We start from the raw sequence: 19,498 nt of genomic DNA, 5'->3' as shown, positions 1-19,498 counted from the left end.
TCATAATAATTTTATTTCATAAAATCTTCTGTTTGTATGGTTTCATCCTCTAGATTGTGTGTAATGTGTTTCCAAAATTAGGGAAACCCCTGTTCTGAGAGTTCCTCCAATGTCCGGTTATTTCGCGCATGCAGAATAGCTTCTGCTTCTACTTCTATGTGGTTAATCTGCAGTCGGAAATTCCATAACGCAAATGTACTGTGCGCGTGTGTCAACCAGTACACGCCAAGTTAAAAATAACAAACTTTGTGTATTTACAGGAACGAAAACAAATAAAAGTATGTGATGTTTGCAACAACTGTACAGGGTTAAAATCAGGTATCAATAGTTACGCCAGGAACTGCCACACACAGACCCGAAAGGCGACTGTTGTGGGAGCTTGAATGGCACATTCAGGTAGTTGGTTCCAGTCAACAATTGTTCTTGGGATGAAACTGTATTTATATGCATCCGTTGAAGTGCTGACTCTTGAAAACCTGTCTCTGTGGTATTGTCGGGTTGTTACAGTTGGTCTCCTGATGTAATCTGGAATAATGACTGATGCTTCTCCATGTAAGATCTTATAAAGGAGTATGCGCCTGGCTCCTTGTCTACGTGTTGCTAGTGTTGGCCAGCCAAGTGTCTGTAGGATGTTGGTTACAGTTCCTGGTTCCCGAGAATAGGTTGATGTTACAAATCGGGCTGCTCTTCGTTGTACCATCTCGATTTGGTTAATATGGCACTTTTCAAATGGGTCCCACACTGCAGATGCATACTCAAGGTGAGGCCGGACTAATGTTTTGTATGAACTCTCTTTTATGTCTTGTGGGCACTTATTTAAGTTCCTTCTTAAAAATCCATGTGTTCTGTTGGCTTTTGATGTTGCTTTTGTTATATGGTGGTCCCAATTCATGTCCTCTGATAGTTCTAAGCCGAGGTATGGATAGTGCTGAACAGTTCCTAGGTAATGTCCCATCATATGGTAGTTGTGAACGACAGGGTTGCGTTTTCTGGTTACCCTAAGGATGAAACATTTTGCTGGATGGAATGTCATCTGCCATCGTCTTGCCCATTCTACCAGTTACGTAAGGTCTTGTTGTAGCTGCTGGCATGTATCCGAGTTGTGGACGCTTATGTACAAAAGGGAGTCGTCAGCAAACAGTCTTAGACTGGTACATGGCGATATAGAATCGCCTATGTCGTTGATATACAGCAGGAAACATAAGGGTCCAAGGACAGTCCCCTGGGGTACACCGGAACGTACTGCTTTCATATCACTCATTTCACCATCTACACAAACTCGTTGATTTCGTTTGGTAAGCCATGCGCTTATCCAACCAAGAACATCTCCACGGATACCGTAGTAGCTCATTTTCTGCAATAGCCGCTGGTGTGGGACTGTGTCAAATGCCTTGGAAAAGTCTAAGACAAGCATATCTATTTGTTCTCTCATATCCAGATATCTTACCACTGATTATATGGTGTTCACCAGTTGAGTTTCACAGGAGCGATGTTGCCTGAAACCGTGTTGGTAGTCCACTAAAATGTTGTGTTTTTCCAAGTGGTTTATTACATGGCGGTAGATGATATGTTCCATTGTTTTACAGCATATAGATGTCAGAGAGACGGGCCTGTAGTTGACTGCTTGTGTGCGATCACCTTTCTTGTAGACAGCTGTGATGTTTGCTAGCTTCCAGTCTGATGGTACTGTCCCAGAAGTCAAAGTCTGGTTAAATATGTATGTTAAAAATGGTGATATTTGGTCGGCTGCCTCTTTTAAGATTCTAGTTGGTATCATGTCTGGTCCTATGGCTTTTGATGTGTCCAGCTTTTTGAGAAGTTTGGTTACTCCATTTTCTGTTACTCTTTCTGTTAAGTATTTCTATGTCGTCGATGTTGCTGTTCCCGAGAGATGGCATTGTATTCATATCTTCGTCTGTGAATACACTATCATACTGCTCATTAAGTATAGCAGCTTTCCCCTTACTGTTTATTACTTCGGTTTCTGAACTGTTCTTCAAGGTTGATATGTTGACAGTGTCTTTTTTTCTTTTCTGTATTTTTTCCAGTTTTCTGATGTATTGTAGTTTTTAGCTGTGTTATATCTGCGTTGACGTTTTCTTATTAGTCGCTCAATGGTATGGTTCATCCAGGGCACATCTTGTTTCCCACTGATGGTTTTTTGTGGGACATGCTTGTTTACACTGTTGATAATTGTGTCTTTGAAAAAAATCCAGTTATCTTCTACGGAATTTGTGAGCTGATCTTTGTTCTTTAAATGATCTGTAAAGGCTTGGTCAATATCATTTTGTAGACTACTCATGTCGGCTTTTTTATAAATATAGACGTTTCTTGGTTTTTTTCTGTATGATTTTGCTTTGATGTTAATATCTGTAATCACGATTTCATGGTCGCTCATTCCAGGCTGTGTTTGTGTTCTTTCTATCAGCTTATTTGGAATAAAGGAAAGATTTTATACTACGAAATATATCGGGATTTCAGTTATTAATTAATTCTTGAACTTATCAATTTTATTCTTTTTTATCCCTTCGGAAGGCTAAAATAATAACAAGAACGATTTTGTATTTGTTACTGTGTTGATATGACGAAATCAACTAATGCGGTATAACACGGGCCTCGGGGACACCGGGGACTCCACTGTTCACAGATTTTTTAACATCTCCCTTTTCCTGTGCTCTGATCTAGAAAGCAATTTCCAGCGAAGAGGAGTGTCGCTTAGTTCACCAAGGTAACCAGTCCACAAAAGGGTTTAGTTTTGCTGGTTGACAAATGAGCGAAGGAATAACAGAAAAAATAGTCTTGTTTTATAGTGACACATTGAAAAAGATTGAGAAAAACGCCATGAAATAAAAATTCTTGAATAGCAGTACAGCTGCTGTTTATAGTATGTGTTCATAATTTTTTCAATACATTGTATTGTGTGTAAAGTATGCCTTCGACCTGTAATTCAGTACATTGTAATCTATGTATAGTATGCGTTCGATCTGTAAATCAGTACATTGTATTTTGTGTATAGTATTCGTTCGACATGTAAATCAATACATTGTATTTTGTGTAAAGTATTCGTTCGACATGTAATTCAATACATTGTATTTTGTGTAGAGTATGCGTTTGATCGTTATTAAATACATTGTATTCTGTTTACAGTATGCGTTCGATCTGTAATTCAATACATTGTATTCTGTTTACAGTATGCGTTCGATCTGTAATTAAATACATTGTATTCTGTTTATAGTATGCGTTCAATCTGTAATTCAATGCATTGTATTCTGTTTATAGTATGCGTTCAATCTGTAATTCAATACATTGTATTCTGTTTACAGTATGCGTTCGATCTGTAATTAAATACATTATATTCTGTTAATAGTATGCGTCCAATCTGTAATTCAATACACTGTACTCTGTTTACAGTATGCGTTCAATCTGTAATTCAATACATTGTATTCTGTTTATAGTATGCGTTTAATCTGTAATTCAATACATTGTATTCTGTTTATAGTATGCGTTCAATCTGTAATTCAATACATTGTATTCTGTTTATAGTATGCGTTCAATCTGTAATTCAATACATTGTATTCTGTTTACAGTATGCGTTCAATCTGTAATTCAATGCATTGTATTCTGTTTATAGCATGCGTTCAATCTGTAATTCAATACATTGTATTCTGTTTATAGTATGCGTTCTATCTGTAATTCAATACATTGTATTCTGTTTATAGTATGCGTTCAATCTGTAATTCAATACATTGTATTCTGTTTATAGTATGCGTTCAATCTGTAATTCAATACATTGTATTCTGTTTAAAGTATGCGTTCAATCTGTAATTCAATACATTGTATTATGATTACAGTATGCGTTCAATCTGTAATTCAATGCATTGTATTCTGTTTATAGTATGCGTTCAATCTGTAATTCAATACATTGTATTCTGTTTATAGTATGCGTTCAATCTGTAATTCAATACATTGTATTCTGTTTATAGTATGCGTTCAATCTGTAATTCAATACACTGTATTCTGTTTACAGTATGCGTTCAATCTGTAATTAAATACATTGTATTCTGTTTATAGTATGCGTTCAATCTGCAATTCAACACATTGTATTCTGATTATAGTATGCGTTCAATCTGTAATTCAATACATTGTATTCTGTTTACAGTATGCGTTCAATCTGTAATTCAATGCATTGTATTCTGTTTACAGTATGCGCTCAATCTGTAATTCAATACATTGTATTATGTTTATAGTATGCGTTCAATCTGTAATTCAATGCATTGTATTCTGTTTATAGTATGCGTTCAATCTGTAATCAAATACATTGTATTCTGTTTATAGTATGCGTTCAATTTGTAATTCAATACATTGTATTCTGTTTATAGTATGCGTTCAATCTGTAATTCAATGCATTGTATTCTGTTCATAGTATGCGTTCAATCTGTAATTCAGTGCATTGTATTCTGTTTACAGTATGCGTTCAATCTGTAATTCAATACATTATATTCTGTTTACAGTATGCGTTTAATCTGTAATTCAATACATTGTATTCTGTTCACAGTATGCGTTCAATCTGTAATTCAATACATTGTATTATGTTTATAGTATGCGTATAATCTGTAATTCAATACATTGTATTCTGTTTATAGTATGCGTTCAATCTGTAATTCAATGCATTGTATTCTGATTATAGTATGCGTTTAATCTGTAATTCAATACATTGTATTCTGTTTACAGTATGCGTTCAATCTGTAATTCAATGCATTGTATTCTGATTACAGTATGCGTTCAATCTGTAATTCAATACATTGTATTATGTTTATAGTATGCGTTCAATCTGTAATTCAATGCATTGTATTCTGTTTATAGTATGCGTTCAATCTGTAATCAAATACATTGTATTCTGTTTATAGTATGCGTTCAATCTGTAATTCAATACATTGTATTCTGATTATGGTATGCGTTCAATCTGTAATTCAATGCATTATATTCTGTTCATAGTATGCGTTCAATCTGTAATGCAATGCATTGTATTCTGTTTACAGTATGCGTTCAATCTGTAATTCAATACATTGTATTCTGTTTACAGTATGCGTTCAATCTGTAATTCAATACATTGTATTCTGTTTACAGTATGCGTTCAATCTGTAATTCAATACATTGTATTATGTTTATAGTATGCGTTCATTCTGTAATTCAATACATTGTATTCTGTTTATAGTATGCGTTCAATCTGTAATTCAATACATTGTATTCTGTTTACAGTATGCGTTCAATCTGTAATTCAATGCATTGTATTCTGTTTATAGTATGCGTTCAATCTGTAATTCAATACATTGTATTCTGTTCATAGTATGCGTTCAATCTGTAATTCAATGCATTGTATTCTGATTATAGTATGCGTTCAATCAGTAATTCAATGCATTGTATTCTGATTATAGTATGCGTTCAATCTGTAATTCAATACATTGTATTCTGTTCATAGTATGCGTTCAATCTGTAATTCAATGCATTGCATTAACATTATTTCATACTTGTTTTATCAAAAATTGACAGGCAATATAGTCAAAATTGTTAATTAGTGACCATGCGAAATAGCTTACTCGGTTGTAGACATAATGCAAGAACAACAAAGTTAATACATACGCATCATTGTTTATAGAAAATAGCACGCTGTTTCCCAAAACTGTTCACTCAGAACAGCTACAGAAAGCGTGAACAGTGCGAAAACATACAAAATTTGGTAATGTAAAAATAAGATTTGCAAATTGAATTTTAAATCCAATATGATGTAATGTCGTGTTTCAAATGTCTTTGTAAGAATTGAATTTCAAAGACGCTATGTTTTTAAAGCAGCAGCATACATTAAAAAATAGAAACTATGTCGCCCGGAATAGCGGATGTCCAATTATCTCAAGATACAACAAACAGCTATGACATTTCAGATACAAATCCTCATTAAATACAACGATATTAATCATAGCACGTCGTCGTCTTCTATTAGTCGACAATCTTAGAATAAATGATACTGATCAGCACAGTACTACTTCTAAACAAAATGCACTATTTTAGTTTGTAATTAAAGATGCCAAACTCGCTGGTCATTCATCCTTTAAATTGTGATTCCACCAGGATTACGATATCCTAAATTGTGAAAAAAATAATAATAATATAATATTATAAGTTTATACAGAGTGTGCATTTTGCATGTTAGAGTTGAAAACTAACAATTTACAGGCTTATGTTAGAATTTTTTTTTCGATAAAGACCGAGTCGTCCTCCTTACAGCCATGTAAAATGAAAGTTAGAATAGTAATTGAAATAACAAAAAAAATATTCTGCAGTATTGGCAGAATTGTTATGAACTAAATATGAGCAAAAAAAGTCCGTTAAGATTCATAATCAAGTATTTGTTTCCAAAGGATTGAGAAACTGAATTAGGTTTATTGTGTAGACAGATTACCTTTCATTATTATATAAGACTGGATTTAGCCTCATTGGAAGCAAATAACATGCATAATATATGTGTTTAGGAAAAAGAACAAGATTCAATGTTTTAAATCCTTTTGATTAGTATCTTATTTGTAAAATTTATTTTAAGTAAATCATAATCAGCATATGAATAAAAAAATAAAATTATCCACACAAATACAAAAAATACAAATAACCTTTTAATGGTGAATTGACTTAATACCATCAATAAAGTACAAATCAACTTTTAACAGAACATTAAAAGACTAATTCAAATAGACAAAAACGTGTCTTCTTGTAGCTCTTTTTGTCAGAATACATCTGTGTTACTTAAAACAAGATTCTTATACATGTCTTCCCTTTGACGAATGTGACATTAACATATACAATATTGCATTCATTTTTTACTACAAGTTAGTGTATCGCTTATTTCATGAAATTAATGTTACGATGTGTCGCGTTCTGTTGGGTAGTAAATTTGAACTTGTCCTTTGACTTTCGAGGTCTAATTCTTGATCTGACAATGTCCAAACCATATGTATTATAGCTTCTCATACCAAGACCTTCTATGTCGACATAAATGTCATTACCTCATATAAAATTTTGTAAAATATTTAAAAAACAAGAATGTGTCCTAAGTACACGAATGCCCCACTCGCACTATCATTATCCATGTTCAAAAATGGACCGTGAAATCGGGTAAAAAATCTAATTTGGCATTAAAGATTATATCATAAGAAACAAGTGTACTAAGTTTCAAGTTGATTGGACTTCAGCTTCATCAAAATCTACCTTGACCAAAAACTTTTACCTGAAACTTGCACTTTCATTTTCTATGTTCAGTGGACCGTGAAATTGGGGTCAAATGTCTAATTTAGCTTTAACATTAGCAAGATCATATCATAAGCAACAAGTGTACCAAGTTTCAAATCGATTGGACTTCAGCTTCATCAAAAACTACCTCGACCAAAAACTTTAACCTGGAGCGGGACGAACGAACGGACAAACGAACGGACGAACGAACGGAGGCACAGACCAGAAAACATATTGCCCCTCTACTATCGTATGTTGGGCATAAAAAAGGCAAATCTAAAGCTCTACTCTAAACTTTGTAAAGCGTAATTGTCTTTATATGACTTTTCTATTTTACCATAGGTTTTGTCCCCAGGGGTAAGCCAAACCAATCATCATTTAAATTGTTCAATATTCATAAATGTCATGACAAGACATGTCCAGGGAGGTAATGCTCAACACTTTTGTTTTCGTAATTTTTTTATTTCAACAAAAACGTTCAGATGATAACGATTATTCATAATCATACAAACCTGAACTACAATAAGAAACCTTTCATGGGCAATACTGGCTTTGCTCCTGTGCAAGACTCATCTTCATCTCATATCATAAATTGTTAAAAGTATTTAAGACTGTTCAAATTCGCATATCTTTACATAACCAATGACAAAACATGTGTACTGTGGATTTTACCTAGGATTTTGATGAAGGGGGAGGCATATATTTTTGTATCAGCCAAACAGTTTCTCCTAGTTTTATAGATACTTATTCTGACGATTTTTATGAACAATATACATTCCAATTCAATATGAAGAAAGTAGTAGAAAAGAGCATGGATAAGGACAAACACTACAACAAATACAATTCATACTTTCATACAATCCCCCAGTGTACTTTAAAAGAGAGGTTTCACTGCAATATGTTTTCCCCTTAAATCGGTTGAAATTCCAAATGTTTTACATTCTAAATCTTGTTATGCAAGTTTTAATTTGACATGTCGCCGATGTGCTCCTAATCATGTTACGCTGCAGACGGTGGGGATTTTTTTACTGTTTCCGTTAAATGATTTAGACTACCGACGGGAAAATGAAACAAATAAAATGTCAATTGTTTTCTTTTTGCTGTCTGTAAATCCAATATGCGCGTGCCTCCATGCACTGCAATCTTCCAGTTATTGATACGGGAGTTGAAAACATCATCAACATCTTCGCAATTTTGAACATGCATTACGTCTTACTATACTTGATTCATTATTTTAGTAATGCTATAAAAGAGGGAAACATATAAGACTTGATTTCTGTCCTATAGGTAAAACATTCAATTTTAACTATAAAAACGATCAATTCGCACAATCATTTAAGATTGTTTTTTTTTTAATTTCTACTAATTTTCTGGTAAATACAAATAGATTGTCTGAATTAAGGTCAAAGCGACTAGGAAACTGGTTTAAGTCATGTTTAATGTATATTTGGACTATTTAAGAGTATATTAATATTATCAGTGTAAATTGTTCAGAATATTTAAAGGATACTGAGACAAATTAATTGTTTTGCTGGCATAGTGACTGTCTATTTGTTTAACTTGAATAAGTTACTCATTGACGTTTTCATCAAACAACAAATAGTGCTGACTTTCCGAGCTAATTATGGTATAATTCACGAAAGTTATCTATCAAACTTAATCACTACCAAATTGGCCAGCCAAAGTCGAAGGACACAAGTTAAGCAAACAAATTATGTACCTGAATTAGTTTCCGAGTGGTTTTTTTAAATTGATCATTTTAAACATTGAAAAAATGATAAAAACACAGGTATTCCAGAAATATTTATACAGTCGGAGTAACCCGTACAAAATTTACAATCTAGAATCAGAGCAAACAGCAGTACTCTTATTAAGCCCTTGCATTACAAATAGTATTTTTTTTATGTAACTGTAGACAGTTTGAAACTTGCGAACACTTTTTATTACATTGTCTTTAATACCATTACCTACGAAAAGATATATTCCCAAATTCTTCATTTCAGCTTAATATCAAAGACTTATCGTATGGTAGTCTTTTAATTAATGTCATTGAAAATACTGTTAAAGTTCTTATTGTATAAGTTTTATACTTAAAACAAAAAATTCGTTTGATTTTCACAATACATCGCTTAAAATTTAATTGTCGTATATATAATAAGTTTCTTCTGTAGGGTCTTCGAAGAATTTTAAGGGCGACCTAAATTTGCATGTTTGTGTGAATTTATCAATGCTTTCATCCTTAGAATAACTTGTACTAATGATTTTATGTTTAACATTAATCATATTGATAGATAATTTGTATAGTTTTTGTATAGTTAAAGAAGTCTTTTTGTTTTGTAAAAATGCATAATTATTAAAGTGCTCGTCATACATGTAGAATAGCAAAGTTACGAATAAAACACAGCTTGACTCTTGTGGAAAGGAACATTCCAAGTATAACAAAATTTCTGGAATAAAACAGTAGTCTCAACGTGAACAATTCAAGTTTCTTCTCAAGACTATATAACCTTGTTGGTAAGTTTTGCTCTCATTTGTAACGGTCGTCTATGTCTTGTCGGTATTATAAGCTCACAGGTAATGCAATTTTCAACTAAGTATAGTTGGCAAATAATTTGCGACTTTTAATCTCGGTAGCATCAGACATTAAATCATTTACTGACCTCATCGTTTCCGCTGTAAAGTTAGAATTAACTTGTTTTCCCGTTTCCTTTGTAACTATGACAAAAACCTATTAACTAACACGTATAAGGGCTATCCTTTTTTATTTATTTTTATTTAGACTAAATAAAATCTGTTTATTTTTCATCACTTTAATATCCTATGACATGTTACATATATATAAGAAGTCTGATGACACAGCATGTTGCTCACGAAAAATGAAAAAAGAAAAAACTATGAATGTTTATTTTGAATCTAGAATTAGTACAAGTAGAATGACACCATGCTATATTTATATTTCACTTAGGTATCTGTTTTGGAGTGACTGGGGAGATATTCCCAAAATAGAGATGTCAGATCTGACTGGAGGAAACAGGAGAATACTCGTCAGTGAGAATATAGTTCATCCACGTGGTATTACAGTTGATTATGACGCCAACGCTATTTACTGGGTCGATAGCTCAAAAGACACAGTAGAAACAGTTGAATTTAATGGAAATAATAGAAGAATAGTTCTTTCACTCCCAAATACAAACTTTTTTGGTATTGCACTTTATGAGGTAAGCATAACACAAATAAAGTTTTTTGACACTAATAACTGTACCAAAATTGTAATTGCAGTTATCTCCCCAGATATATATGCTGAAATATTGAGAAATATGACGACAAAAAAATGTTATATAGGACTATTTTATTTTACCAAATTCATTTTTATTTTACCTTAATTTTGATTTTAGATTGAACAAGAATTTTTTGATTTGGGGCTTCCCTTTGTTTAATGAGTTTTGTTTTCATATATTGTCCTCACAATTTTGTATTTACATTGTGTCATTAATTTATTCGTTCAGTGTATGTTTACTTGTTTTTGTTAATATGTCTTTTGGTTGAGTTAGGCAATTTCAATAGATGTTTTATAGATTGTCTTTCTATGTTGTTATGTTAAATTCAAGTTAGGGTGAAGCTTGGAACCTGTAAAAATGTTTAAACCCGCTGCATTTGTTGCACTTGTTCTTAGCCAGGAACCTGTTATTCAGTGGTTGTCTTTTGTTGATGTAGTTAATAAGTGATTTTCGTTTCTCGTCTTTTGAATAGATTAGACCGTTGGTTTTCCTGTTTAAATGGGTTTACACTAGAATCATATTGTATATAATTTATAACAATAAAGCATTTTCTTTTTCTATAATTACAGAAGTTTATATTCATGACAGAGCAAGAGGAGGGACATTTAAAAATCTATGATAAAATTACTGGTAAAGGCTATACAAACTACAAATTAGGCTACATACCGTTCGCTATAATGATGTATGACGAAGATATGCAGGCTGGCGAACTTTCTTGTAAGTTATGATTATAACTGATCGTTCTGTATCTTTTATTGGTGTCATCGACTTTCTTATTTGTACTAATGTGACTTTTTAATACTATCTGGTAATAACATGATAACTGATGGCTCTGTACTAATGTGACTTTTTAATACTATCTGGTAATAACATCATAACTGGTCGTTCCGTAAATTTAATCGGTAGCAGCATCATTTTAATTACTAGCACTAGTTAATATGACCCTTTTAAACTATATGGTATAAACATCTCCAATGTTTGATTTCTATCTTGACGGATTTATTTAAGAATGATTTTGAACAACTAATTTAGAAATATGCCCACTAAAGCGTCAAAACTTTATGTTGTGAAACAGTAATGGAAAATAGAAGTATATAAGACTTTTATATAAGCATGATGCATCACGTTTCATTCAAATTTAATATACTTATGAAAAAGGGACGAAAGATTCCAAAGGGACAGTCAAACTCATAAATCTAAAACAAACTGACAACGCCATGGCTAAAAATGACTAAGACAAACTGAAAAACAATAGTACACATGACACAACATAGAAAACAAAAGAATAAACAACACGAACCCCACCAAAAACTAGGTGTGATCTCAGGTGCTCCGGAAGAGTTAGCAGATCCTGCTCCACATGTGGCACCCGTCGTATTGCTTAGGTAGCAATACACAGTTAGGAAAAAAACTTAAAATTGACACTCATAATTTTTAAACACCCTCTTTTCCCTCCTGTCTAACAAAGAAGGCTTTATATGTGTGTCATACATATATATATACTTGTAGAAAGAAAATCTTCCATAGATTTGATTTTTAATGGTCATAAGGGTGAAATATAATCCCTTTTGGATGTAACCATGGCAACAATCTGCATTTCTTAGATTCAAAATATAGCAAAAAAAGGGATGAACATGTCACAAAAGTCTCCAAAATTTGGTCTAAAGGAAAATTTCAATGAATAACAGTGATACCTTTCCAGAATCCATAGGTTTATATCTATCAAGTGGTCCAAAAAAAATCATATGCCTTCCTGCTCGTTTTTCCATAAAATTGAATTGAAAAGATCGAGCGCAAAATCTTTGTTGATAAACACTACAATAATTTATGGACCTATGAACGGTAGGAATAGGAAAATACGGACTGTCAATCATAGAAATGGCCTATAAAACATGTTAAAATCAATCTAAATGTTCATATAAACCCACTAAGAAGGCTATATTATTCTTCAATTATCTAAAAATCAATTTTATTGTACAAAAACTTTCATATGTAAACATTTCACAGGGGCCATAATGCGAAACTTAACTTCTAACTGTGTATTGCTACCTTATGTGATTACAAATCCGGTAAATAGTCTAATTCGGTAGGTCACATTCATGAAAGGGAAGGGGATTGTAGTTACGACGTGAAGAACATATCCGATATCATTTGTGAAAAAGTTATTCCATAACGGTCAACCAACTCGTGATGGCGTCCGTAAAATTTATGAAGGGATGATTTCAACTTCACCATTTCGAACTCTTGGTTTAATAGCTTCCTTGTGAGCAGCAACCTTCTATAAAAAAATGTCATGATAGGAAATGCAAAACGCACGGTAATATCGTATCAATTGGAAGATATATACCCCGTATGCAGGTGCTGCTGGAATGTTGCTACTTAGAAATGGAAAGTTCACAATTTGAAAGCTGAAATCATCTCTTTTTATGAAAAGATATAACTAAGAGATATTTGTTTCTTTTTTGTTAACTTCTTTCATGCAATTTTCTGAATTACATTTTAAGGTATTTTTGAACTCCAAAGCCACCTGTAAATCCTATCAGCTCTGAAATATTGACAACTATGCAGATTTCTGTAGTTGACTATACAGTATAAGTTTGCTTATTGTTGAAGAACACAGCGTTATCTATACTTACAGTCATGGTTGTCTCATAACCAATCATAATTCATCTGTCTATTCTATATTCTTGCAAGCTCGATTTCATCTCCAGCATAAATATACGGTCAGATGTCAAAATGATCCAAAGTTCCGTTTTTGAAACGCCTCAGAGTTGTTACTAATTTTATGTCGATCAGAACGTAACGTTTTCTGTTTTGAATTAAAATTGGATACACTTGAAATCTTTATTCAAAGTCTCTTTTATAAAGGCCATTAACAAAATGTCCTTGAAAATGACCCAATTGTGACTATTGTTTAATTTGCACGTAATATATACTAGAACTGTAGACGTCTTGAAATCGATTAACGTTACATTGAAAGAAAACACTTAACAATTATGCCATTCAAGTGCACATACATTGTTTAACTCAAGCACGGTAGTATGTACTTGTAGCACTGATACACACTTACATTTTCATCTACAGTACATGCTTTACAATATACTGGACTCAATAGACCTGTTTTCTAAATAAAGGTGGACATAACATGTTCAAATTTAGCATGATCTTTTCCAGTTATAACTAAAATTATCTAACTGTCACCTTAATAAACGCCATATCTATTTGGTTGCACCTGTCAAAGTCAAATAGAGTAGGATAAATGTAATCTCACAACAAAGCCATGATGCTAAAATTCTAGTATACAAATAAGTTCAAATCATACTTATTTTGTGTATTTCTCTGTCCTGAATGTTCTTCCATTTATTTGTGCTGTAGTCCTGTCATGAAAAGTTGTCAATGGAGAATTATATTTAACATTGCAATAAAAGCGGGAGGTTTGGCTAGCCGTAAAAATTAGGTTAAATCCACCATTTTCTAACTAAGTAAATGCCTCTACCAATAGTTATCAAAGGTACCAGGATTATAATTTAGTACACCAGACGCGCGTTTTGTCTACTCAAGACTCATCAAATCAAAATAGTTTTAAAGCGAAACAAGTACAAAGTTGAAAAGCATTGAGGATCCAAAATTCCAAAAAGTTGTGCCAAATACGTCTAAGTTAATCTTTGACTGGGATTAGAAAATTCTTAGTTTTTCGAAAAATTCAAAGTTATGTAAAAAGGAAATTTATGAATATGACCACATAATTGATATTCATGTCAACACCGATTTGTTGACTACTGAACTGGTGATACCCTCGGAGACGAAACGTCCACCAGCAGTGGCATCGACCCAGTGGTGTAAATAGTTAACAAAGGAACCAAGATTATAATTCAGTACGCCAGACGCGCGTTTCGTCTACATAAGACGCATCAGTGACGCTCATATCAAAATAGTTAAAAAGCCAAACAAGTACAAAGGTTGAGGATCCAAAATTTTAAAAAGTTGTGCTAAATACGGCTAAGTTAATCTATGCCTGGAATAAGAAAATCCTTAGTTTTTCGAAAAATTCATAGTTTTGTTAACAGGAAATTTATGAGTTTAACCACATAATTGATATTCATGTCAACACCGATTTGTTGACTACTGGACTGGTGATACCCTCGGGGTATCACTAGTCCAGTCAGGAATATGATAGTTATTATCCATTCGTTTGATTCATTTATTTTGCCATTTGATTTGGACTTATATCTAGAAATTGACAATGACAGTCAGTTGAAAACAAGTTTTACGACGAAAAAGATTCCCAATTGTGACCTTTTCAATTTGAAACCAAAAGTTCCAAATGGTGAAGTTGAAATCCTCCCTTCGTAAATTCTACGGACGCCATCAGGTTTTGGTTGATCATTATCCGTTTCTCATATGATATCGAATAGGTTCCGTACATCGTAACTGCAATCGCGATCCCTTTTCATGAATGTGACCTATTGAATTAGATTATTTACCGTCTTTGTAATAACACGAACAGGACGACAGGTGCCACATGTGGAGCAAGATCTGCTCATCCTTCCGGAACGCATGAGGACACTCCAAGTTTATAAGGGGTGTTCGTGTTGCTGTTGTACCCCTATTTCTAATATTTTACCTATTTGTGTTCGTTTGTTTGTTTCACACATCGTTGTCAATAGAATGAAATATTATGCGACTGTAATACAAGTGGGAGGTTTATCTAGCGTTACAACCAGGTTTAACCTACCATTTTCCCTTAAAATGTCCTGTACCAAGTCCAGTAAATTGCAATTGTTATCTTATAGTTCGTTTCTATGTTTGTTACATTGCATTTTACTGTTTCTATTGTTGCGTTGTTTTCTCCTTATATTTGATGGATTTCCCTCAGTTCTAGTTTGTAACCATGATTAGTTTTCTCTCAATCGATTTATGACTTTCGAAGAACAGAAAACTACTGTTGTCTTTATTTGAATTAATTTTTATAAAAACTTATGACTTTTTAAAATGCTTCAAATTTTTACTCAAAACTTTTTTTATGATAAGGACATCTCTTTTTTTTTAGCTGTAAATTGATATGAAAAGTAAGTGTAAATGAAGAAAGAAAAAAATCGTTTGAACTTTGATATGTCAAAACTTTCTTTTCTCTTGACTACTATAAACTTTTATTGGAGTCTTTTTGACTGAGCATGGAAGAAGTACGTTCGGTTTGGGCTATATCTAGTCCTGATTTGAAAGAAAAATGTTTAAAATAATACGTTTACACGAAAAGACATGTTATAAAGTAATATAAAACTTTTATTAGGAAGCGTTGATTTTTACATCACAAAAGTCCAACATTTGAAGTTTTTATTTAGAAATTTGATAAAGGTGTATGGTTAGGAAACATCAACGGTAGGCTTAGACAAACTAAATATTAAAGTTAGATGTGTAAATAGTTATCTTTTGTGGATAGTTGGTCTCATTGGCAATCATACCACATCTTCTTTTTTATATCTCAAGTTCCATGTTTTAACAATAGTTATATTAAAAGATCTTCATTGTCAAAACATTGATGTTAATTTACCTGTTTTCCCTGCATTTGTGTTGAAAATCAAAATGAGTGTTATTTGTGACGTCAATTCGCCAGTTTATTTAGAAAAAAAACACAACACCTATCTAGTCATTGTATTTGCTATGATTCGTTCTGATATTGGTCAATAAATCCTTTTTTTGTTTTTTTGGCTAGAAATCAAGGCCACTTTATGGTCTTGTCGACCTTACTTCTTTGAATAAAATATCATAATGTCGATATACAAGTACACAAAATTGCTTTTGAGTGAACAAGTTTTATTGTTCATTCTGAGATTCTATACTCAAGTTTTTCCACTGATAGAGATAAAAATGGTTGATCGATTTGACTCCTATGTACAGATCCCTTTTTTGTCATAAAGCTCTGCACTTGATCGGTAATTGAACACCTTTGGTCTTCAAATATATAGCATACAATTTAAAAGTGCCAATTGTTTTTATATTTTTATGTAAATAAGGTATACATACAGTTTTTAATACTTTGGCAGATGTTTGTATACTAGTTGAATATATTCAAAATTAAGATCCGATTTAGTTATCATTTTTTAGCAAATTAAAATGTACTCCTGTGTTCAATAATATGGCATTTTCTCATTATTCAACTTAGTCAGATCTTCTGACTGCATATATATCTATTAGCTTTTTTCATAGGATAATTTTACATTTTTCGTATTTATTATCGTTCGTAATAAGTAAAAACCTGTGTGTTGTTAAATTGTTATCATGTATATAATAAAAATTGATAATAATATTTTTGTTTGTTTTTGCAACTTAAAAGAACAGGAATAATATTTTCCATTTTGTCGTTGCAGCTGCGTGTTCACTATTGGAATGTGAACAAATATGTGTTGATAAGCCAGCATTTGATGCCGTCTGCTTGTGTGGCGAAGGATATGAGTTAAATTCAGATAAAAAGACATGCACTGGTATGAATATGAACAAAATAAATGCGGGTCATACTTTAAGAATACGGAATCAAATGCCACGTATACCATTGACACATAAAATACGTTCTTCAATAATTATACACAGTTATTCATCCTTAGAAACTATTAAAGATCTGTTATTTTTCATTCCCCCCCCCAAAAAAAACCACCAAACAAATGAAAAACAAACAAAACGTACACACAAACAACCACCGATGAGGTTCCTGAAGAGATAGGTACATACGTGGCGTTGTCAAACAATTCAAGAGTATGTCTGGCAATCTAAGCTTCCTTTTCCGCATTTATACAACTTATACAAGTGTTATTTTTTGCAATGCCCATGTAACATACTGTTAAAATAATGTACTGACAGTAAATGGCACGGGCATTTTCAACCATTTTCAACCCAGGACAAAGGGAGGAGGGGTCCAACTATATGTTCCCATTCAAATATATTGATCGTCCAACCCTCTGAAACACAACGCACTTGGATCCGCCACTTAATGGTAATTTATTTTTACGAACAAAAACAATATCGATCTTGAATAATACATTTATTTTATCTACTACAGAGGTCCAAGAATTCATACAACCATCACACATCTACGCTATCCGAGATGCTATATGCCAGTATCCAGCAAATTTGGCTGACATGTCTCTAGCAAATATTACTTTAGAAACACAGTGTTTCATCAAGATTGCTAAAGGTTATTTGGCACTGTCATATGATAGTATAAATGGTTTACTGTATTACTCGGAAAATGTAACCAGAAGTATTGGAAGAGTACAACTCCGCCGGGGCTCATTCACCGATACAATTATACGGGGAGTTGGTGAAGTACGAGGTAAGAATTTATGGAACTAAGGGCGTATCTTATTTATGATACAAAATTCACCATTTAGAATTGTCAAACATTGAGCTTAAATATGAATGCTAGAATAAAACACTCGTCTAAAATTGTAATTGAAATATGCTCGGTTAACTTAGCGGCGGTTTTAAAAGTATTTTTGATAACATTTTGACTGTGTATTGTTGTCTAACATTCTTGGAAAAACATGATTCATGTATCTCATAGACATTTTTAATCCTTTGAATACCATGAATGATTTGTAATACACAACCAAAAATATTGATACATTATTTAGAAGAGTTGAATATTAGATTTTCAATTAGTATTTTTATTTAGGGCTTGCCTATGACTGGACATCGGAAAACTTGTACTGGACAGATAATACTTACAAATGGATTATGGTGTCTACCGCAAACGGTAAATTCCAGAAAGTCATAGTAGATGGATTAATATCACCAATTGGTATTGCAGTACATCCAAATAGAGGGTGAGTAAAATATCTTCAAGGCATAACTATTGAAAAATGCCTCAAATTTTCTTCATATTTGACAGGACTTTATACAATTATGGCCCAGTGAAAAAGTGAATATTAAAAATTGTCAACACGAGAAGGTTTTTTTAATGAGGGCGCAAAAAATAACTTTTTAGGGTTAACAATTTTGGATATTCATCGATTCTAAAGGTGCCAGAATTGTTTTTAATACCGAAACAATGAAAGCTAGGACCTTTTGAACACTTACTATATTCTGTTTAGATTTTACATAACAAAAACAACCAAGCTGATATACATTTGTCTTCTAGAATTTCTCGAATGTACAACAAAGGTAGCATCTTTTGTATATAAACTCATTATAAAAAACAGGACTAAATTTAGTATATACGCCAGACGAACGTTTCGTCTACAAAAGACTCATCAGTGACGCTCGAATCGTAAAAAGTTAAAATGCCAAATAAAGTACGAAGTTGAAGAGCATGAGAACCAAAATTCCTAAATGTTTTGCCAAATACAGCTTTTGTAAAATATTGATGGCCCTCAAAGGATTGTTTATATCATCGGCTGCTGGCACTATATTCATGCCCAAAAACTTATTTCCTCGTCCCTCGATGGGCTTCCAGTGTAATGTGAACGCTGCTATTTTGTTTATTTACGTCTATGACGTCATTTTCATGGGAGATATCTCGAGTACAAATTTAGACACTCAAATGGTTATTCGTCAGTGAATAATAGTGTTATTCATGGCTGGTGTAAATGTTAAGGGTTATTCGTCCTTCATTAAATGAAAATTAACTGCATGATTTGTTCTGAAATGTCATATATTTTGTAATATCTGTATTACTCCTTTACAACTTTATCCAAATTATAAAAAGTCTTAAATAAATAATTTACGATGCATGGGCTCGATAATATGCATCAGTATTTCTTGTGCGCCTAAGCCCAAAACGCAATTAAAGCAACCATCGAGGTGACCTCCGAAGGTTGCCGAGGTCATATTATCCGCTATAATCATTGATATAAATTCTATGAAATAGACAGTGAACCCTTGCAATTGGATTTCCCTAAGCATGTGTGGTTTCATATTAAAATTTAATCCCTTTTTGGTATTCTTAC

At 32.7% G+C, this 19,498-nt stretch overlaps 1 protein-coding gene across 1 annotated transcript in view; it reads left to right on the top strand.

Annotated features, from left to right (window-relative positions):
* The window catches only part of LOC134712521 (low-density lipoprotein receptor-related protein 4-like), a 65,368-nt gene that overhangs the window by 7,671 nt on the left and 38,199 nt on the right, over positions 1-19,498 (top strand). The window contains exons 3-7 of the mRNA XM_063574151.1: positions 10,244-10,496; positions 11,126-11,273; positions 16,925-17,038; positions 17,611-17,883; positions 18,226-18,376. Coding sequence (XP_063430221.1) covers positions 10,244-10,496; positions 11,126-11,273; positions 16,925-17,038; positions 17,611-17,883; positions 18,226-18,376 — 939 coding nt within the window. The remainder of the gene's footprint in view (positions 1-10,243; positions 10,497-11,125; positions 11,274-16,924; positions 17,039-17,610; positions 17,884-18,225; positions 18,377-19,498) is intronic.

The sequence above is a fragment of the Mytilus trossulus genome, chromosome 3 (assembly GCF_036588685.1).
Source record: "Mytilus trossulus isolate FHL-02 chromosome 3, PNRI_Mtr1.1.1.hap1, whole genome shotgun sequence".
Taxonomy (NCBI): Eukaryota; Metazoa; Mollusca; class Bivalvia; order Mytilida; family Mytilidae; genus Mytilus; species Mytilus trossulus.
Note: the sequence above shows the minus strand (reverse complement) of the source record. Positions and strands in the feature narration are given on the sequence as shown.